At 36.4% G+C, this 23,550-nt stretch overlaps 1 protein-coding gene across 2 annotated transcripts; it reads right to left on the bottom strand.

Moving 5' to 3' along the window:
• Positions 1–134: 134 nt before the first annotated feature.
• LOC130472384 (uncharacterized) lies at positions 135–19,203 on the bottom strand. 2 transcript variants are annotated; one of them, XM_056843114.1, is made up of 3 exons: positions 18,389–19,203; positions 17,885–17,946; positions 135–1,173 (listed from the first exon to the last, which is right to left on the bottom strand). In XM_056843114.1, the coding sequence occupies exon 3, from the start codon at positions 1,099–1,101 to the stop codon at positions 331–333; it is 771 nt and encodes a 256-aa protein (XP_056699092.1). In that variant the 5' UTR covers positions 1,102–1,173; positions 17,885–17,946; positions 18,389–19,203; the 3' UTR covers positions 135–330. The 2 variants fall into 2 exon arrangements, 1 of the variants encoding a protein (XP_056699092.1); XR_008932529.1 differs by lacking the exon at positions 135–1,173 and adding an exon at positions 16,931–17,184 and having other exon boundaries at positions 18,389–19,195.
• Between the last annotated feature and the right edge of the window lie 4,347 nt (positions 19,204–23,550).

Raw genomic sequence — 23,550 nt, 5'->3', positions numbered from 1 at the left:
GTTTTTCACACTTTTTTTACTCAAGCCGACGACATTATATTAATCACATACTAAAATGTACATAGGGAAACCCCTGCAAAGCAAGGGTAAAACTAACAAAGTAGCAAATAAAATAAGGCTTCACCTCCATGAGTGGAGCAACCCCCAAAGAACCAAAAACTTGCCAAAAAGGGGCATAAAAACTTAACAAACCATAGCCTTGGTAGTCTTACGAAAAATAATAAAACAAAGTTGTAGTAAGGAAGCATCAAGCAAAGGAAGCATGAATCTCCATATGATCTGCAAAATCTTCCACCAAAAAGCTTGATCATCCTGCCGAAAATACACCCTTCAGTTGTTGGTAATCTCCCCTTCCTCTACTTCAACAATTTCAATAGCAGTATCCATTGTTGAACCACCAACAACAAAAGGAGTGAAAGCTGTCCCTTTACCCTTATCTTGATTCCTGTTATCAACATTTTTCAAATTGTCCCTGGCTTCCTTGATATCAGTAACAATTGAACCAAACACCAGCTGCGCCGCTCCCCCTGATGTCCCCCCCTGATTCAATGTATCTGCATTATCAATTGAAGGATTAGCACCCACAATCGAGTTTGCTTCATCCCTTGCATTTTTTCTAATTGTTTCAACATATTCTGGATTTGCGTTTTCAAAATCAGCTTCATAATCACTTTTTGCACAGGAAGGGATAATGTAATGCAGTTTGCTTCCTACTGCCATGATGAGAGAATGAGCAGCTAGAGAATGAGCCACTTTGTTGCAAAATTTCGGAATGTGAGTGAGATTTCCCACCCAAGACTGATTGAGTAGGTTGGCAACCTCCCTCAAAACAGGACCCAGCTCATGGTGATCTTGTTCCTTAATCTTTCCCAAAAGCACTTTGAGGTTTAAAGCATCCGTTTCTATCTCCAACTTCTCAAACTTGAAATCTCTAGCAATAATTAGTCCCTCCCTTAAGGCATATAGCTCTGCAGCAAGAGGAGAGCTAACAGTGAATTTACTGGAGAATCCAACAAACCACGAGCCAGTTGACCTTCTGAAGACTCCTCCACCTCCTGCCACTGCATTTGACTTCCAAGCTCCATCCACATTTAACTTCATCACTCCATCTTTTGGAGGAAACCAAGTTTTCTTAGTCAATCCGGGAACCTGATTTGCACCTAACTCCTTACCCTGTGAACAATTGTTAGCAGAAGTCCAATCTACATAAAAATCATTATAAAGCGAAAAGGCAGATTTCATTTTGAGATCAAAAACCACCCTATTTCTGGATAACCAAATCTTCCATATAGCTGTTATAAACAAACTTTTCCATTTAATTGAATTGTTTAGGTTAAAAGTGATCCATGCACTCCAATTAGAATTGTAAAAAGTATAAAAATCAAACTTAGAGTTAGACCAAATACGTTGAAAAATATAAGTCCATAAAATACTGGATTGGGGGCAATCTCTAAACAGATGCAAATGATTTTCAGAATGTAAACGGCATCTGGAGCAAGTAGGAGATATTTGAGGTAAAAACTGATGTAAGCTCTCAGCTACAGGTAAAATCTGATGGGCACAGTTCCAAAGAAGCATTTTGTATTTATAAGGTCCTGAAATCTTCCAAATTTTGCGCCAAGAAAAATTATTTAAAGTAGGGCAATGAATGGTACTGAATTGGCAATGATAAGCTGACTTGATGTTAAAGCAACCATTGTTAGAATAAATCCATCTTATAAAATCTAATCCTTACAGTTATTAGAAATAGGATAGGAAAGGATTAAGGATTTGATGTGGGATGGGATGAGATTCTCAATATCATTAAGATGCCAAGTTTTATTCCGAATAATATGGCTAACCAACCAATGAGCCTTAGAATCAGGGATTGTAACTCCTTCAGTTTTATACAATGGTTGAGTGCCAATCCAATGATGATACCAAAGAGAGGTAGTGTCACCATTCCCAATACCAATAATGATACCTTTTTCAAGAATAGGACGACCTTTGAGGATGTCTCTCCATAACGGAGATTGATTGTTATTTGGAACACAATTGAACAGGTTTGCATGTTTGAGATATTTTTCTTTTAAAACTTTCACCCACAATATATCTGGGTTAGTTAAAACCGTCCAACCCAATTTGGCCATAAAAGCAAGGTTCCATTCCTTCAATTTCCTAATTCCCAGCCCACCCTCATTGATTGGTCTTGTAATCTTGTCCCAAGAAAGCCTAGACATATACCTACTTCTTTCTACCTTATTCCATAAAAATTTCCTAAAACATTTTTCCAAGGCATGGGTGATGGAAGCAGGAAGAATATTTGTTTGCATAGCATAAAGAGGATAGGAATTTAGCACAGATTTAATTAGGGTACATCTCCCTGCCATATTTAGTAGCTTAGCTTGCCAACCCCTCACCCTATCCATTGATTTATCTAAGAGACCTAAATAATTAGAAATTTTCAACTTATTAGGTCGAATGTCAACACCTAGATATTTCCCAAAGATGATGAAATTTTGAAACCAAAATCTCCAGCAATATCCTTTCTGATAGAATGATGAAGATTGGAAGGGAAAATAAGAGTTGACTTATTCATGCTAATTTTTAATCCAGACTTTTCTCCAAAGTAAGTTAAAGTATCCATAATATTACTTAAAGATTCTTTGTTTGCTGTACTAAAAAGGAAAACATCATCGGCGTAAAAAACATGTGAAATTCTAATGTTTCTAGTAATAGCAATAGGGCTCCAACTATGAGAGTTAACCTTTTGCTCAATGATAGTAGATAATCTATCAAGACATAACACAAAAATGTAAGAGGAAAGAGGATCACCCTGACGAATTTCGCTAGATGGTTTGAAAGCATTACAGATTTCTCCATTCCACAGAATAGAGATGGAAGGAGTTGAAATGCAAGACATAATGAGGCTAATCAGTTTTGGAGGGAAGTTAAAGAATAGAAGAGTTTCTCTAACAAAATCCCATTCAATACTATCATAAGCCTTGGTGATGTCTAATTTCAAAGCCATAATCTTATTTCTTTTTTTAACCTTATGGAAATGATGAGCCATTTCTTTAACAAGGATAACATTATCCTCTATACCCCGACCATGAATGAAACTAGATTGGAACGGGCTTATAATACGACCTAAAATATTTTTTAATCTAGATGAAATAATTTTAGTGACAAGCTTGTAAATAGTATTACATAATCCTATCGGTCTAAACTCCGCAATGGTTGCGGGGCATGAATTTTTAGGAATAAGGGTAATATAAGACTGATTAATATCTTCCGGAATTGTACCATTAAGAAAACAATCATTGCAAAAATCAAAAATAATAGTTCCTAGTTGAACCCAATGCTTTTGAAAAAAAACTGGTTGGATCCCATCAGGGCCTGGAGCCTTTATAGGATCCATTGCAAAGAGATTGTTACGAACTTCATCTATAGAAACAGGAGAATTCAACATGTCAAATTCCTCCACATTAACGGCCAAATTACTATGAGTGTCACAATTTAGATTGCCATACAATCGAGTCGTGGTAAACAGATTCTGAAAATAAGTAGTAGCTATATTTTTCAATTGATTTTGATCAGTAATCCAAACATCATTACTGTTTTTTAAAGCTTGAATTTTCCCTCTTGATTTTTTAATATTAGCTATCATATGAAAATACTTAGTATTAAAATCCCCATATTTTCTCCAATTCATGCCAGATTTTTGAGCCCAAATCAAACGCTCCTTATTTAAAATGTCATTTAATTGTTGTATGAGATTTTTTTCCAAATTGATTAAATACTGTGAGTAATACCTACTTAAAGCAATCTGAATTCCATCAATTCTCGCTAGAAGGTTTTTCTTTTGGTTTTTTAAATTCCCGAATATATTATGATTCCACATAGGGATAGAATTAAGAAATTCGTTTCTTCCTTGTAAAAAAGAGTTGTGAGGAAAGTTCCAATTACTAATAAAGTAATTAGTGAAATCTGGGTGAGTTAACCAGACTTCCTTACATCTAAAAGGAAATGGCCCAGTAGCAGTAATATTAGATAAAGTAATTAAAATAGGTGAATGATCAGAGAAGGTACGAGGTAAGTGATGAACCTTAGTATGAGGATAAGCTTCCATCCATGGAGAGTTAGCTAACGCACGATCTAGCCTTTCCTGAATGAGATAATGCGCATCTCTGGCGTTAGTCCAAGTAAAAGGACAACCACTGAACCCCAAATCTACTAAACCAGCTTCGTCCATAAAATTGACCATCTCCTTTCCTTGATTGACACGAAAGGGTCTTCCTCCCTGTTTTTCAGATTGGCTGGTAATTTCGTTCATATCTCCCACCACAAGCCAAGGAGTATTCTTAGGAGGTAAGTTGGATTGGAGAGAATTCCAGTGATTGGATTTTTCACGAGAAGAACTTGGTGCATGCATGGCGGTGACAAGGCCCTCTTTTCCCAGATTTTTAAAATGAAAAAGAGAGTGAAAATAGGTGTTTTCAGCATCAAAAGGAACCAAATCAACAGTTTTTTTCCAAAACAACCAAATTCCCCCTCTTGTTCCAACTGGTCTAACCACCCTAAAATCCGAAAATTTTAAACTTATCATTGTTTCTCTTGCCCTCGAACCATCAGCCTTGGTTTCCAAAAAAATGAAAATATCCGGGTTTTGATTAAAAACAACTTCCTTTGCATGAGGTAAAAACAAGTTTCTATTCGCCCCCCTCACATTCCACATGCAAATTTTCATTTGTAAATCGGGTTTAGATAAAGATGAGTTAACCTTAAACAAACCTTGCACATTAGATGGCTGTTTGATCAGATAACTCTCCCAATCCTTCCAGAATTGTGGAGCTCCTAACTTGGGGATGTCCTCCAATCGAATCGGTGTTAGATATGTGAATATCTGGCGCTGGGCTAAAGGTGGATTCCAATAACGGCCCTGAATCTGAAGACCCACCACCTCCTCCCCTGACATGTACATTGATGTAAGGCGTTCGTGGTGTCCCATGTCTTGACCTAGTGTTTCGAACCGTAAGGGCATTATTGGTACCCCTCTTGGTAGTGGTGGAAGAGGTTGTCTTTGTAACACCGGGCCGTGGACTGGTGGTGAGAATTCCCAATTTTTCGGGCTGTATAAATGTCGAGGACCCACTGCTATCGTTGATTTGGGCCCGAAGTTCCTGTTGGAAAGCTGAAAGTTGCGGTGTGCATGGAATGGTCGGGCTTGGTAATTGAGAGTATTCAATTTGGTCAGACTGCCCTTCAGCTCCTCCAGTGAAGCCGTCTTCGATTCCGTAGTCTTGCATGTCGTGATCGGAGATGTTGGAAACAGATTCATAGTTTTTGGAGGTTTCATTCCCCATGGATCCTCCGGCAAAGTTGGTGTGACATTGACTGGGATTTATGAGAGATCTTTCCTCTTCCGTAGTTCTACTGGTCTTCGTTGGTAAGTTATGGGTGGTGGTGAATTGAGAATCTCCGACGTCTGTTTTTGATATTCCGGTTCCATGGGAGAGAGAGAGAGAAAGAGGTTGTAGAATTGAAGAAGGTGAGTGTTTAGAAGAGTTGGGAATAGTAGAAAGTGAAGTAGAGGAGAGAGACTCAGGAAGTTGATGGTTTGCAACGGTATTTAAAACCGAGGCAGAAAAGGTAGTCGAAGAGTTTAAAGAGGATTCCACCAATGGAGAAAATACCAATTGAGAAGAACTCTTCGCCACGTGTTGGTGAAGTTCTTCAGCTTCCTTTCCGCAGTTCTTAGTTAAGTTATCTTGCAAATCTTTATCATTATTGCTCTGTAAATGTAAAAGATTTGTTTTCCTGCTCTCCATTGATTGGCTAAAACTATTTATTGAATTGCCTTTCCCAGACAAAGAAGAAAAAGGGTTACTTGCTCCGGTATTTAAAGTAGCAGGTTTATGTTTTCCATACTCATTAATTCTCGAATTAGAGACCCTATTTCTAGAATTCTCCAATCTGTTTTTATTGTTGCTTTTCCTATTTGTGACAAGGGTCCAAGGCCCATAATTCTGATGCTCTAAACCTAAACCCTTCTCCCCACTTCCCAAAACCTTATCATTGTTTTGATTTATATTATTAGATAAACCTAGATCAGATTTTTTTCCTAGGGTATGAGTGGTTTTATTAATGTTATTATTCGTATTTTGCATGTTGGTATCCCGTTCACCCGTATTGTGCTTAGTTGGACAATTAAAATGCGTATGGCCTATTATACCGCAATGAAAACAAAGCGTATCTATATTCTCGTAAAGAATATTCTGCCAATCTCCTCCTACCCAAACCTTAGTTACTAGAGGTTTTTGAAGATCAATCTCAATACAAACTCGAGCATATCTAGCCCTTGTTAATTTATCTGTAGAATAATCCACCCTTATCGGTTTTCCTGCAATCTTTGCAATGTTAAAAAGAGCCTCTTTATCATAATATTCAACTGGTAATTCCGCAAATCTAACCCAAACAGTCATTTTATAAAATTCATTAATAGATGGTCTAAAATTTGGCCTCCAAGTGGTAATCATAATATAATGATCTAGGATAAACCATGGCCCTCCAAAGAGAGCTCGCTCGTAATCCTCCTCCATGGAAAATCTATAGAAAAAAATCCCTTTTCCTACATCGATAGTTTCTAAAGATCCTTTGATTCTCCACATAGATCGAACTCTAGCATCCATAAAAGATTGTTTTGGATTAATTCCTAAACACTTGCCCATTAAAGTGAGCTTCCATGATGATCTTAACCTGCTCAAAGTGTTCTTATCGAATTGAATTACAAATTCACCTGGAGGAGCCATAGTTTCTTCGTCGTCATTCCATTCTTTTGAGGCAACGACAATCTTTTTGGCTTCTTCAAACCATTGTGTAGATCTAGAAACAACTTCTCTAAAGGAAATTGAACTTACCTTGTTTGATAGCCGAACAATAGGACCCTCGTCTGACAATCCACTATTTTCCATGGTAGATTGTGTTGTAGATTTTGTTGTTGTGTATTAATCCCTTCATGATTATCATCTTGCATCTCTACATCCTTAGGAATTGGCGAAGGAGGAGGAGGCGGTTCCTCCTCCATTGTTACTAGGGTTGAAAGTATTCAAAGTGGACTTTGCTAATTTTCTCTCTCAAAAACTTTTCTCTCTCTAAACTTTTCTCTCTCAAAAACTCGTCCTTTTTTTTTTGTTGTTTTTCACACTGGGACGAGTATATTAGATACAAAAGGTAATTTTGAGGTTCTATATTCTAGTGATTAGTATTTTGACGTATTAATGAATAATATTTATAGTATACTAAACGGTTGTGATTATAAGTTTCGTAATATACTACCGTATACTCCGTATATACTATTGTAACATTCCCCCTCAAGGTGGAGCATGAAGATCTCGAATGCCCGTCTTTTTTAGAAAAAACTCAAATTGTGCATTCCCCAACGCTTTGTTGAAAATATCCGCTAACTGAACCTCCGTCGATACATACGAAGGACAGATGATCCCTTCCTTGATTGCATCACGGATAAAATGACAATCCGACTCAATGAGTTTTGTCCGCTCATGAAATATTGGGTTATGTGCAATATGCAGTGCAGACTGACTATCACAAACATACTCATACCTTGCCTGTACGATACTCCCAAATCCCGTAGTAGTTGCTTCAACCACTTTAATTCACACGTCAATGCAGCCATAGAACGATATTCTGCCTCTACAAACGAACGAGAAACAATATGTTGTTTCTCGGTCTTCCAAGACACCAGGGACAGACTAAGCAACACAAACCAACCTGTCAACGAGCGACGAGTCAACAGACAACTCGCCCTATCCGAGTCACACCATCCCTCCAACTGTAAAACACTGTCAGAACGAATTAGAATACCTTGACCCGGACACTTTTTCAAGTATTGTACCACTCGCAGAGCCGCTTCCCAATATTCCTCTTTTGGTGCCTGCATAAACAGTGACAAAATATGTACGGAGCATGCCAAATCTGGTCGTGTAACAGCCAAATAAATCAAGCACCCAATCAAGCTCCTATATTTCTCATCATCTGCCAAGTCTTCCCCCTCCGCCAATGCTAGTTTATGACTCTGCTCCATCAGAAAGTCTGCAGGCTTTGTACCCAACAACCAGTCTCTGAAATTATGTCCAGAGCATATTTCTCTGACAGACATAAAACCCATGACTACTATGAGCCACCTCCAATCCTAAGAAGTACTTCAGGGACCCAAGATCCTTCATTTTAAAGCATTCACTCAAATATGCTTTAAACTCTCCAGCGCAAATGTATTATTTCCTGCGATAATCATGAAATCCACATAAATAAGCACACTTAATTGCAACGTACCCTTGGAAAGTGTAAACAAGGAATAATCGGAATACGACTGTTTAAAACCGTATTGCGTAAGCGCCGTAAACAATTTCTCGAACCAACACCGGGGTGCCTGTTTCAAACCATACAACGACTTTCTCATTCTCCATACTTTGTTCGAGTTATTCTTCTGAAAACCAAATGGTATTTTCATATAAATTTCTTCCTCTAAATCTCCATGAAGAAAAGAATTATGAACATCAATCTAATGCACCTCCCAATTCTTAACAGCCGCAACTGCTAGAAAAGTACGAACTGTAGCCATTTTATCCACGGACGCGAACGTTTCATTATAATCTAGGTCTTCCTCCTGATGATTTTCTAGACAGACCAAGCGTTATTTTAAGCGAAACAAATTTTCGTCTTCGTCCCGCTTCTCAGTGTACACCCACTTACTTCCAAGTGCTTTCTTTCCTTTCGGCAAGGTTTCTAATGTCCAAGTACCCTGATCCTCTAGCGCGTCAATCTCTGCGGCCATTGCCTCACGCCACCCCTCATGCTGCATTGTCTGTTTAAATGTTTTAGGTTCCTTTTCTATCTGCAATGCTGTCATTAAATTTATGTGTTTCGACGAAAATCGTTCATAATTAACAAAATATGTGATAGGATAAGGAGTACCTGAGGAGGGTGTTGTCATAGGTGAACTTTTAGGAGTGGTATATTTTTTCCGTATTGTATGTTCACATAACCTCGTAATTTTGAAGATTAGAACTTTTCACGCTTCCCTCTTCCTAACTCTGTATCCTCCTCCCTCATCTCTGTACCTCTCGTTATGTCACGCTCTCTTACACTCTCATTCTAGCTGTCCAATATATGCTCACACCTTACAGCCATCTGATGTGATTGCTCGCTGCTTGCAGTAGCAACAGACGAAGCCAATGCATCAGCCCCTTCAGCATAATCAGCAATGTCTTGCAGCACCTCGCCTGTCGCCCCATGCGCCTCGACTGTCGCCCTCTGCGCTTCGCCTGCACTATTCAGATTTCCTGCATTATGTCGCAGCTCTGGCACCCTGCACTGTTGCTGCATATCTTGCACAACAATTGCTGCCCCAGTAGACCCCTGTATAGTAGTTGTTGCATCAGCTCCACACTGCTCTGGCACACTACTTTATTGTTGCCTATCGTGCACAACAGAAGCAGCAGCAGCACTCCCGTGCACAACGCCCTGCGCAACAGTTGTTGCATCAGCTCCGTGCACATCCGATGCAACTGCTCCCTGCCCAACAGTACCTAGTTGCCAACACTCAAAACTAACATCATCCTCCCACACAACATCAGTCACACCGTTCTTAGTGTGCATACCCATTAACTCATTGGAGGCAATCGCATACGAAAACACACGTTCATAAAATTTCACATCACGTGAGACAAAATACTCTCGTGTGTCTAAATCATAAAATTGCCACCCTTTCTTTGCTTCCTTCACCGCTATTCTACTTCATCTCGCGCTACTCGTCGGCCACCGCAATATCACCTATGGATAGAGGAGGAGCTCCGTCGCTTGCTTTGTCATCTCCGTCATCAATTTTGGTGAGAGGGGGGCGGCGTTTAAGGAGAGAAAGGCAGAGAGTTGTGAAGGAGAGAGAAAGGAATTAGAGTTTGGAAATAAAAATGGGAAGAAAATGTGTATTTATACTTTCAATAAAGAAAAAGAACAAGTTGTTGAGTCATTATGACGTCATATTTTGCGTGGCATATTGGCTGAATCAAGGCATCTTTCCTGTCAGACCATCTTTTATAAAAGTTTGTAAAAAATGTAACATAAAAAGTATTTTCACAAATTTCCCTTATAATTATGTTAAAAATTAAGATTTTGGAGGATCTTTATCATACGTACAATTTGCCGAGATTTTGGAGTATCCTTATTTGAACCTATGCCCAAGTCACAACCTGTTGTACACTAAGGATGGAGAGGCAGCACACGGTGATGTGTTTATAAATATATCACAGGGGTACGCTGGTAATTTGGCAGGGGTACGGTATACCATTAATCTAATTTTTTATACCTTTGTTCTTATATTTTATAACGTTGCTCTTTTTTTATACCATTGTTCTATATATCATTATTCTTTTTTTAATATCGTTGTTCATTTTTGATATACCATTGTTCTTACAAAATTAACATGCTACGTATTTGGCAATACATAACAGCTATAGGAATTTACTTCCTAGTTGTACACTTGTATATAAAAAATTGCTAGACATATGGACTCATGTGAGTTGTTTCGAAATTTACAAAACAATCCGAAAGGTTTAAGAAATTGCCGATAAATGGACTTAATTATGGGAGTTGTTTTGAAATTTACAAAACAATCTGAAAGGATACTCCGGCTGATAGCAATTAGGGGTGTTTGGGTCGCGGTCTCTAGGTATGAGGTATGGGTTTATAATGGTCTAAACCTGTATCATGTGTTTGGTTGGAGTTTTTAAGAGTTCTAAACCCATACCTCAAATCCCTAAGGTGGGTTAGAAACCTAGAGGCAGATGGGTATGGCTCATACCTTTACACCAGGTATCAAACAAAAGCATAAAATTCATTACCAAATCGAACCAAACACAGAATATTAAGAATTAAGTTCCAAACTCATACCACCTTGATATCATTACTGATTCCAATCTCATACTAGTTTGCAAACCAAACGCCCCCTTAATAGAATTGGGAGACCCGGAGGAGTAAGGCGAGTAGTTTCTAAAATTTAATGGTAAGTGACATGGTTAAATATTTTCTTCACATTTCCGATATCGACAACCACCTTATACTTTTTGATGTTCCACTCGCTTACTTTTTATCGGGAAAAATAAATAAATTTTGACTGTATTTTATGACTAATCTAGTACTTACTGTTTTTTTTTCTACTACGATGAGACTAATCTCCCGCGGGATTTTGTATGTGTTATAATCAAACGCGTGCCACGAACAATTAGGAACAAACTCACAAATACAATATAGAACAAATAGCAAAAACAATAATAAAAGGCACAAGTGTTTGTGAGAAAATTTAGATTTCCTCCCCTCAAATATTATCGTATTATTAAATTCCTACAAAATAATACAATAACCCCTCAATTGATGATTCCTCACACCAATGTATTTTTTCTTTTTATTTTCTAGCTAGGCCTAAACCCCCTTTTATAGGCTAAACTAGAAACCCACGTCTACCAGAATTATACTTGCTCCCCAAATCTAAATAATTCTAGAGATCGATACATACCAAAATATATCTAGTTTCCTAATTACAATTCTATTTAAACTAGGAAACAACATATAAACCAAACAAGACTTATATTTGACTCCAAGTCCGTTTCGTATTCTTGTCGACTTAACTAAGTTGTGTTTATTCCTAACAAACCTTCCCTTAAACTCAAGTTAGTCTCTTCGTGAACCAACGAACAACTTTCGGAGCTTGCCTTCCCTTGAGCCAAAATTCGTCCCCCGCAATATCCTTCAAGTATGAAGAGATTTTGTTTGTTTTGTAATCCCCTCAAGGTCACACTCATAGCCTTGGTAACCTCCAAACGACCTCCCTCAATATGAACAACATAACCCAAGCCATCCAAACGACCCAAAGATATGATATTGTGATCAAGTTTCGAAATATACCTTACCTCTCGTAATTTTTGAGTCTTCCCATCATGTGTCTTGATCTCAACCTCACCTACACCCTCAACCTTTGTCTCTTCCCCGTTAGGCAAGGTAACACACAACCCATCACTTTGTTTATAAGAAGTAAACCACTCCTTCCTACAACAAATATGTTGTGATCATCCCGAATCCAAAATACAACCCTCTTTTGAATCTTTACTCTCCTCCACCATTAGAGCTATATCCTCATCAATAGAAATAGTAGCATCATCTCTAACCCTACCGTTCCTCAAGAGCATCAAGTCTTCCTTGTACTTAGGACACTTAGATTGTATATATATGTAACACCCCGACTTCTAAACACCATTAATTAGGTTAATTATCTTTAATTAGCAGCGGAAACCCTAATTTAGTCGGAGCGTTACTGCCGTATCTCCCTCGTGGGAAATACAAGGCGACATAACCTTTTTACATTTACTGACTACTATTGAGTAACAGTAATTATACTTCACTTAGATTAATTCTTTAAAATTTACATTGAAATCTAAGTAAACCTTAACAAATATTTCTAACATGTTTAAACATTAATTTGAAAATCTAACTCAAATCGTGAAATCAAACTTAGAGTTTAATTAATACATCCCTTTATTACTAATGACATAGTTATCTTTATCAAACATCGATCGTGAATTTGATGGTTGCATCCTCACTCTAAGGCATCCCATGATCTTCTTCGTACCTAAAACAAAAGCAACATCGTGAGCCGGGGCCCAGTAACATACTACCCTAACAGCGTAAACTCATTTTAATTCATTTTATTTACTTTGCAATCAGGGAGAATAGAACATAGTAAAACATTTTCATAAATGCAATGAAACATTATTTATAACTTGAAACTTTGATAGTTCCCATTATCTTTCATAAAACCTTCTTTTTACTTGGTAACTGACAAGTTAGCCTTGCGGGACGTCTCCCACCTTGCGATAGTCCTCAAGGAGCACTCTCCCTTGTTGGACATACGCCCGTACCTAAATAGTTTCTCTTTTAGCTTGCGGTAACCCTCAAGGAGCACTCTCCCTTGTTGGACATACGCCCGTACCTAAATCAATTACACAAGATTTATTTAATTTATGTCCTTGATAAATTTAGTACGGTAATTTATTTTTCTTAAGCTCGAAAATCAAATTTATTTATTTCCTGAAAATAATAATAATTCATTAGTAAATAATTTATATCATAAAATTTATTAAAACATGAATATTAAGGAATTGATAATCTGAAATTCAGGTTTGTCTTACCCCAAAGCCCAATTGATTGGCCCAACTTAAATAAGGAGAAAGTTTCTGAAATTGAAGGGCACGAGCAGCAAGGGGAGCAGGGCACGAAGGAACAGGGGCACGAAGGAACAGGGGCACAAAGGAACAGGGGAGGAGGGGGGAAAAAAGGGAGGCGGTGACCGAAGGTCTGGGCGGCGGAAGACGGCGATAACGCCAGTACGGAGGTGCGGTGGTTGCGCAATTAGGAGAGAGAACAGGGGGGTGTCGAGTGAGGAGGGTGGCAGGGCGCGGAAGGTGAGGGAGGCAAGGGAGGTTGTGACCGGGGTAATGGGCGACGCAACAGCGTGGTACCGCGCAGGAGAGGCGCTGGTGGTGGTGTGGTTCCGCGGCGGCGGAACAGTCAGGGTAGGGGGGTTATGGTGGTCGCACAAAACAGGGGAAAGACATGGGAGATTGGAGAGGTGTTTTCCGGTTGGTTCTGGGCGGAGGCGGAGGCGGTGATCGGTTAGGTGCGGGTGCGGGTGGCTGGGAACGATGGAGGCAGCAGGTGGTGGTGGTGGTAAACGGTGGTGGTTGATGGTGGTGGGAGATGGTTCGAATCAAAGAAACAGAGACAATTGAAATTGAATTTTGATTTTGTTTTTGGTTGGAATTTAGTTGAAATTGTGTCTGATTTGTAGAGTCAAGTAGAGTGAATGAGAAGAAAAATTTGCTTGGGGCTCAAGGTTGAATGTAGACTGAATTGAGGAAAAGAGAGGAAGGAAAGAATTGCTTCCTTCTTCCTGGTTCACGTGAAGAGCAAAGAAAGAGAACAAGATAAAATTTTGGTTCTTTTAAGGCATTTTGTTTTCTTTTGTTTGTCATTTCACTTTAGTTAGACCAAAAATTCAGAAAATTGACTTCCATTTTTAATTTAAGAAATTCATTTGAATAGAAATGTTTAATTAAAATTAAGTTTTTGAAATAATTCTTTATAAAATATCGTTTAACGAAAAATAAATTTAGTTTTCGAATAAAATAAGAACGTTTCGAAATTATCAGAAATCCGAAATTATGAAACAATTAAGATTTAAAAAAAAAGTAACTTGAGCTCGTAAATCTGAAATTAAATTATAAAATCTAAAAAAAACATATATAAATCGCGTAACAATATTAAAATTTTAAGCGGAATTAAACTTTGTTAATTAAAAATTAAAGTTCGAAATTAGGATTTAAAACGATTTTAGCTAAATAAAAATAATTTAGCATAATTAATCAAGTTTTAAAAATTCGGGGTATTACATTCTTACCCCCTTAGAAAAAGTTTCGTCCTCGAAACTTGAAAATTAGACGTATAAAATGTTTGTTGAAAATTGAAAGCGCTCGAATCATAGTATGATGTTTTATTTTAAAACCAAGATCTCACAATTTTTTTATTTCACTCCCGACAATGTCTAGCTTTTCATTCCGCCATCATCTTTTAGGACTCCGCTTCAACTCGAGGCCTAGAATCGAAGAGTAAAGAATACGAAAGGGGCAAAATTATATATTGATCCTTAATCGTCATTAAGGTCAATTACATTTCGCCATCGTCTTTCATATCTCCACTTTACTTCATAACATAGGATCGAGGAGCAAAGAACATAAAAAGGGGCAAACTTGTTAGCGTAGACTAGGCTCCCATTTTTCTTTGTGAGATCCCGTTTGAAAACATTTTCTACCAAAAGTAGTAATGTTTTTAATACAAAATTATAATTCTGAAGATAGATATAATGAAAATAAATATTTACCTAACAATTATAATAGTCAAATAATTTGTAAAAGTCATTTGTTATAATAATCTCGTACTCTGAGCTCAGGAGAACTTCCATCGAAGACGGCTTCCATGTATAACGACTAGTTATTACCAATACAATCATGTCAGCATAAACATAATCCATAAAGCATATCTTAAACACATAATTCTTTAATTGAAAATTTCATACATAAGCATAACATTCATATAACTAATGATGGTAATACATCTTAGTTAGATACTCGATTAGCGCATATTACTTTCAAAATTTCCATCATTTATTCTAAAATATTCTAGATGTTCGATCACACGATTTCAAAAGGTCATTACGCTTCATTCTTCATTCCGTACTAGCGAAGTCGTCATTGTCATTTGCATCATCGTCTTTTCCTTGCATTAAAAACACTCTTCCATTCGAAGTTGCTCCACGTGGGGGATTACGGTTGAAACTTGTAGTGCCACCATTTCCTTTGTTTTCATCGTTTCTCCTATCACCTTGCTCTCGATGTATTTGAGGACAATCTCTGATTTTGTGATCTTTGCTACGATATTTGAAGCAATCTCGCGTACCAATTCGACATTCTTTCTCTGTATGGTTCCATCTTCCACACTTGGTGCATCCACGATTCTTGTTGAAGTTTTGGTTTCCGTTATTCCCTCCGTGATAGCTGACATTGACATTTTGTTTCTTATTGTTCGGTTGATTTTCTTCGAAGCTCCCTTTTCGTTTTCCATATGTTTCTTCTCGAAGCTTGATAATTCTTTCGACGTTAATTGCTCGATCGTACAACTCTTGGAAAGTGGAAATTCTAGAACTCGAAAGACGATCACGGATCTCAATGTTTAATCCTCCTTCAAATCGATTCATCCTTTGCCTATCAGTAGTCACCAGGTCAGGGGCAAATCGAGGAAGCTCATTGAATTTCACTGCATATTCTAGAACATTTTTCTTTCCTTGACTCAATTTGATAAATTCCGATTCCATTTGCATTTGCAGAGAATAGGGATAAAATTGTTCCCGCATAGCTTCCGTCAGCTTTTCCCAACCAAAACCAGGCTCATTTTGGATTCCTTTAACACTTTTCCACCACAGGTTGGCTTGTCCTTTCAAGTAAAAGACGGCGTAGTTGACCTTCCATTTCTCGGGGCATTGAGTTGCATCAAATAACTTCTCCATATCGCTAATCCATTCCTCAAATTCAGTAGGGTCTGGCTTGCCATCATAAGTAGGGGGTTTATGAGAAGCGAACTTCTTGAACATGTTGGAGCATTCTTCTTGCTCTGACCTTGGCTTCTGACGATTTCCTTGCAGAAGTTCCGACATTATCAATCTCATTAAGTCCATTCGATTATTGCTTGTTTCTCCTGGAGTGTCCCCGAAAATGGGATCCTTGCGCAATTCTTCAATTCTTTCTTGCATTCCTTCCAGCGCTAATGCAGATTTGTGAATACCATTGCCATCGTTAACATCGTTATCGTTTCTAGTGCCGTCAATAGGAATATTTCCGCTTGAAGTCATCGCCGATCTGATCGCAAGGATACAACGCTTCAGATAATCTTTTCTTCTTGAATTTAGACTAAGAAATTCTGCAAATCATAATAAAGAAAACATTCCCGTTGCGTTCCCCGTTCCTATCACTCACACTCATTTCATTTTAACTTAGCATGATTTTAACGTATTCTTTTTAACTTATTTCTTGAAACTCTTCTCTTAAAACCTATTAAATTTTATTACGTGCAAAACCCGTAAGTTTTAGCACTTATGGTCCAGAACCCTGGCTCTGAATACCAAACTGTAACACCCCGACTTCTAAACACCATTAATTAGGTTAATTATCTTTAATTAGCAGCGGAAACCCTAATTTAGTCGGAGCGTTACTGCCGTATCTCCCTCGTGGGAAATACAAGGCGACATAACCTTTTTACATTTACTGACTACTGTTGAGTAACAGTAATTATACTTCACTTCGATTAATTCTTTAAAATTTACAATGAAATCTAAGTAAACCTTAACAAATATTTCTAACATGTTTAAACATTAATTTGAAAATCTAACTCAAATCGTGAAATCAAACTTAGAGTTTAATTAATACATCCCTTTTTTACTAATGACATAGTTATCTTTATCAAACATCGATCGTGAATTTGATGGTTGCATCCTCACTCTAAGGCATCCCATGATCTTCTTCGTACCTAAAACAAAAGCAACATCGTGAGCCGGGGCCCAGTAACATACTACCCTAACAGCGTAAACTCATTTCAATTCATTTTATTTACTTTGCAATCAGGGAGAATAGAACATAGTAAAACATTTTCATAAATGCAATGAAACATTATTTATAACTTGAAACTTTGATAGTTCCCATTATCTTTCATAAAACCTTCTTTTTACTTGGTAACTGACAAGTTAGCCTTGCGGGACGTCTCCCACCTTGCGATAGTCCTCAAGGAGCACTCTCCCTTGTTGGACATACGCCCGTACCTAAATAGTTTCTCTTTTAGCTTGCGGTAACCCTCAAGGAGCACTCTCCCTTGTTGGACATACGCCCGTACCTAAATAGTTTCTCTTTTAGCTTGCGGTAACCCTCAAGGAGCACTCTCCCTTGTTGGGTGTCCCGCGGTACGGCGGTACGTGCTCGACCTAGAAATAGTAACCCCACTAACTGCCAGAACCGATTACACTTTTATTTATCATGTTTCGTATCTTATTCGTAACTCATCATTCTTATAAAATCATTCATAAGCACATTTGAATATCATCATGGATAAAGCAAACTTTATAAATACATTTCATATCCCACAATCCAATAAAAGCATATCATTATAAACACATTTCATAATCTCATAAAACACATTTCATAAGGGGATCGTGGGTGTTACCAATAGATGTTACCTCAACCGTAGTTTATACTTCCTGTTCGATGGATCGTTCTTCCTGAACTCCGAGTCCAATTTCTTTCAAAATATTAAATAATTGAATTAGTTATTAATATGGTAATAATTTAACTTAGAAATTTCGAATTATTATAAATAACGAATTTTCTAAAAAAATAAAGTTAGAAATATATAAATTCATAGTTTTAATGAAAATATAATTAAACACCAATTTTAGTGATAAATATAATTTATGGAAATTTCAATCGAAGTATATATATATATATATATATATATATATATATATATATATATATATATATATATATATATATATATATATATATATATATATATATATATATATATATATATATATTCTAAATCAATTACACAAGATTTATTTAATTTATGTCCTTGATAAATTTAGTACGGTAATTTATTTTTCTTAAATTTATATCATAAAATTTATTAAAACATGAATACTAAGGAATTGATAATCTGAAATTCAGGTTTGTCTTACCCAAAGCCCAATTGATTGGCCCAACTTAAATAAGGTGGAATAAAAGAGGTTTCAATTTCAGAAACAAAGTTTCTGAAATTGAAGGGCACGAGCAGCAAGGGGAGCAGGGCACGAAGGAACAGGGGCACGAAGGAACAGGGGAGGAGGGGGGAAAAAAGGGAGGCGGTGACCGAAGGTCTGGGCGGCGGAAGACGGCGATAACGCCAGTACGGAGGCGCGGTGGTTGCGCAATTAGGAGAGAGAACAGGGGGGTGTCGAGTGAGGAGGGTGGCAGGGCGCGGAAGGTGAGGGAGGCAAGGGAGGTTGTGACCGGGGTAATTGGCGACGCAGCAGCGTGGTACCGCGTCGGAGAGGCGCTGGTGGTGGTGTGGTTCCGCGGCGGCGGAACAGTCAGGGTAGGGGGGTTATGGTGGTCGCACAAAACAGGGGAAAGACATGGGAGATTGGAGAGGTGTTTTCCGGTTGGTTCTGGGCGGAGGCGGAGGCGGTGATCGGTTTGGTGCGGGTGCGGGTGGCTGGGAATGATGGAGGCAGCAGGTGGTGGTGGTGGTGGTAAACGGTGGTGGTTGATGGTGGTGGGAGATGGTTCGAATCAAAGAAACAGAGACAATTGAAATTGAATTTTGATTTTGTTTTTGGTTGGAATTTAGTTGAAATTGTGTCTGATTTGTAGAGTCAAGTAGAGTGAATGAGAAGAAAAATTTGCTTGGGGCTCAAGGCTGAATGTAGACTGAATTGAGGGAAAGAGAGGAAGGAAATAATTGCTTCCTTCTTCCTGGTTCACGTGAAGAGCAAAGAAAGAGAACAAGATAAAATTTTGGTTCTTTTAAGGCATTTTGTTTTCTTTTGTTTGTTATTTCACTTTAGTTAGACCAAAAATTCAGAAAATTGACTTCCATTTTTAATTTAGGAAATTCATTTGAATAGAAATGTTTAATTAAAATTAATTTTTTGAAATAATTCTTTATAAAATATCGTTTAACGGAAAAATAAATTTAGTTTTAGAATAAAATAAGAACGTTTCGAAATTATCAGAAATCCGAAATTATGAAACAATTAAGATCTAAAAAAAAAAGTAACTTGAGCTCGTACATCTGAAATTAAATTATAAAATCTAAAAAAAACATATATAAATCGCGTAACAATATTAAAATTTTAAGCGGAATTAAACTTTGTTAATTAAAAATTAAAGTTCGAAATTAGGATTTAAAATGATTTTAGCTAAATAAAAATAATTTAGCATAATTAATCAAGTTTTAAAAATTCGGGGTATTACAATATATGTCCTACCTCGTCACAGTACCAACACTTGATGTTAGGGTTTGTACGCTCGCTTTCTTCTTGCCTTCCCAGTTATTGCTACTACCCTCCGCTACTAATCTTGCTCCTCTCTGGATTCACGATCTCTCTTGCTTCATAAACCTCTCCACCTCAAATAACGCCACCACAGTATCGTACAAAGCAATTGTTATCATCCCTACAAGTAAACTAGTTATCACATAGCTATAACTTTTAGGGAGAGATGTCAACAATAAAATTGCCTTGTCCTCCTCCTCAATTTTCACATCCAAACTTGCCAATTGGGTTATCAAGCCATTAAACTTATTTAGATGATCTTGTAGTGCGATGTCTTCCTCCATCTCGAGTGAATAAAGGTCTTTCTTCAAGAACAACTTGTTGGCCAATGACTTAGATGCATACATCTTAATCAATTTGTCCCACAACTCTTTTTGATTATTATCCTCTAAGACATTGTACTTGATCCCCGGTGCAAGAGCCAATCTAATCGTACTAGTAGCCCGTAGTTGCATATCCTCCCACTCGTCCTTGTCCACCGAATCAAGTTTCTTATCTTCCAAAGTCTTGTAAAGACCTTGATGTATAAGAATATCCTTAATTGTACTTTGTCATAATGAGAAATTTGTCTTCCCATTAAAAAGTTCTACCTTGTACTTGTTCTCGGAATCATCAATGGCTAAAACCCAACTCTGATACCAGTTTGTTATAACCAAACGCGTGCCATGAACAATTAGGAACAAACCCACAAATACAATATAGAACAAATAGCAAAAACAATACGGAGTAATAAAAGGCACAAGTGTTTGTGAGCAAATTTAGATTTCCTCCTCTCAAATATTATCGTATTATTAAGTTCCTGCAAAATAATACAATAACCCCTCAATTGATGATTCCTCTCACCAATGTATTTTTCCCTTTTATTTTCTAGCTAGGCCTGAACCCCCCTTTTATAGGCTAAACTATAAACCCACGTCTACCAGAATTATACTTGCTCCCCAAGTCTAAATAATTCTAGAGATTGATACATACCAAAATATATCTAGTTTCCTAATTACAATTCTATTTAAAGTAGGAAACAACATATAAACCAAACAAGACTTATATTTGACTCCAAGTCCGTTTCGTATTCTTGTCGACTTAACTAAGTTGTGTTTATTTCCTAACAGTATGGGTATCTCGATAGGCAGCATCCTTCCCAATTGAGATTTTTTCCATACCCAAGGCTCGAATCCGAGACCTTGGTTAAAAAGCAGGAGACCATTAACTACTCATGTCAAACTCAATTGGTACCTATACAGTACTTATTGTATATAAGAAGAAAACATTAATATGTGATATCTTATTAAATCGCATAGTATGTGTAGTTTCAAAATATTATTTTCTCATAACTATTATAGTTACATACTTTGAGATATTAATAGTACAAAATATACAATAGAGAAGGAGAACGTGAGCAGGTGAATAAAACATTAAGCAACGAAGAAAATAAAGGATCTTTTACCAAAATAGCTACTTTTAAAATTTTATTTATTAAAATGGCTATTTTTAAATTTAATTTCCCAAAGTAACTACTCTTTTGACTTTAAATTAAAAATCAATTAACTGTGAGTTTTTTAAAATAAATAAAAAAATCAATGAACCAGTTTAATTTTTTTTAATAGTGAATCGTTTTGAGTTTTTATAATAGTTAGTGAACAGATTGGCGTTTTGCTTATACATTTAGCCTCTTAGAAACTTCACAAGTTTTTCATAGGGACTTGCTCGGAAATATACAAATATAAAGAAATTAGTTGAACCGTTGTCACATATATTGTTAATTCGCTTAGATAAGCGAATTCGTTGTGTTAAATGAATTTGCTTGGCAAACTCGATCAACCAAGAATTTATACATACTCTAAAACCGTGTGCGTGAAAGTGGCGTAAAGGAGAAGAGTACGTAGCGCGTGCAATAAAGGCACCTAGCAGTTCAAATTTTTGCGTCTTTTATCCCTACAAGTCTGACCAGGTCACCATCTTACCATAGCCAGTTGTACTTTTTTTATTATAAAAATTACTGAAATTTCTCATTATTAAGTATGAAACTATGAATTGAATAAAAATTAATTAAAATAATGAATTAATAATTAGCTTATCATTGGAGCAAGAAATAGCAAGCAATGGTGTAACTTGAGAAGATGATGTGTCATAACAAGCATATAAACTTGCCCACTATTGGAGTTTAGGTTGAAAAAAACTAAATGTGATTTAAATTTTAAAATGGGTAAATAAATGAACTTGAATTATTACTATGGTGTATCGTGTATGTATTGAAATTACAACATCATGAGCAACATTTTGAATTATTTGTGGGCAATTCCAAAATAAAAATCAATTCGGAGTATAAAGTAGACAAAAATAAAGGATTGTTAAAAAAATGGAAAAAAATCCAGTTCACTATATTAAAAAATGAACAAAACCAAACCAATTTAATTTTTTTTGTCAAAATCAAAATAGTCATTTTGGTAAATATATTTTAGCTAGTTTGGGAAATAGATTTTAAAAGTAGCCATTTTAATAAATAGATAATTTAGTAAAAGATCCAAAAATAAAGATATATGGGATTCAACATAAGTCAATGTTATTTTAGAAAAAAAAATAAAAAAATAAAAAACATTCAAAGTCTTCAAGTGTTACTTGTATAAATTGTAAAAGTAAACCAAAAAAACATTCTAAGGGTCAACATAAATTTGAACAACGCGTAATTAGATATATGTATCAACTTATTAGGATTTCTATCCATGTATTTTTATATTATGAGGACCATTAAAAATGGTTAATTCAATAATGTTGATCCAAAAAGCAAAAAGAAATACATATGAATGTTTGATAGGAACCTCTTAAATGGTCGGCTAGGAAGCAAAGGTGACTCGGATATAGCCGATAAAGCTTATCCTTTAATAGTACAAATTAATAATTATCAAAATTGCTAGGTTTAATATAAGTTACCACATACATCCACAAGCCCCATCTAGGATAGGATAATATCGAATCTTTAAGATAAGGTTTTTTATTTTTCAAATTAAATTAATTCTTGTACCTAAACTTCTAATATTATCCCATACATGAGGGTGCATCGATAGTCTTAATACACCTTACTTAAATTATATTACTCTTGTCCATCACCACCTTTTGGCAATATAAAAAATAATATATGCAGTATTATGGGTACGTATAAGAAGTTAAAAATAAAAATATTACTTATAATAAATATTATAATCCTGATTTGCGCTTGATTTTAACATGTATCTCTAAATTTCTTCCAATTTGAAAAAACATTAAACGTTTAAATAATTATCCCGTAAAATATGGTCAAAGAATTGAAAAATGTCTGAATAGTGAAAAAGTCTAAATGATATAGTAATTATATAAGGTCCTTTCTCGCAAAAAAATTAACATTAAGGTGTGATTTCACAAAAAAAATTATATAAGGTCCTTTCTCGCAAAATTTGGGTTATAAAAGGTCCTTTTTAACAAATTTGCCTTTAAAAAAAAAAATTAAACAATACTGCTATATTTCAAATATAGTAATAGTCAAAATTATGGGTTGGCAAAATTTAGTAGACTAAAATGGATATGGTATTTTGGGAGTGGGTGTGGATTATTTTTATGACTTTGATCACTAAACAAAGCAATCATATCAAGATCAAGAAAATAAAACATTACACGTGGCATGATCATGGTGGGTTGTATGTTACTTGGTCCATGTTAGTTTGGATTTACCTTATCATCACCTAGAAGGAGGACAAGACAACAACCATTCTTAGCCATGTGGCATGAATCATGTGGATATGTTTATATATATGCTCCCTAAAAAAGAGATTTCA

This window comes from Spinacia oleracea, chromosome 4 (assembly GCF_020520425.1).
Source record: "Spinacia oleracea cultivar Varoflay chromosome 4, BTI_SOV_V1, whole genome shotgun sequence".
Lineage (NCBI taxonomy): Eukaryota > Viridiplantae > Streptophyta > Magnoliopsida > Caryophyllales > Amaranthaceae > Spinacia > Spinacia oleracea.
Note: the sequence above shows the minus strand (reverse complement) of the source record. Positions and strands in the feature narration are given on the sequence as shown.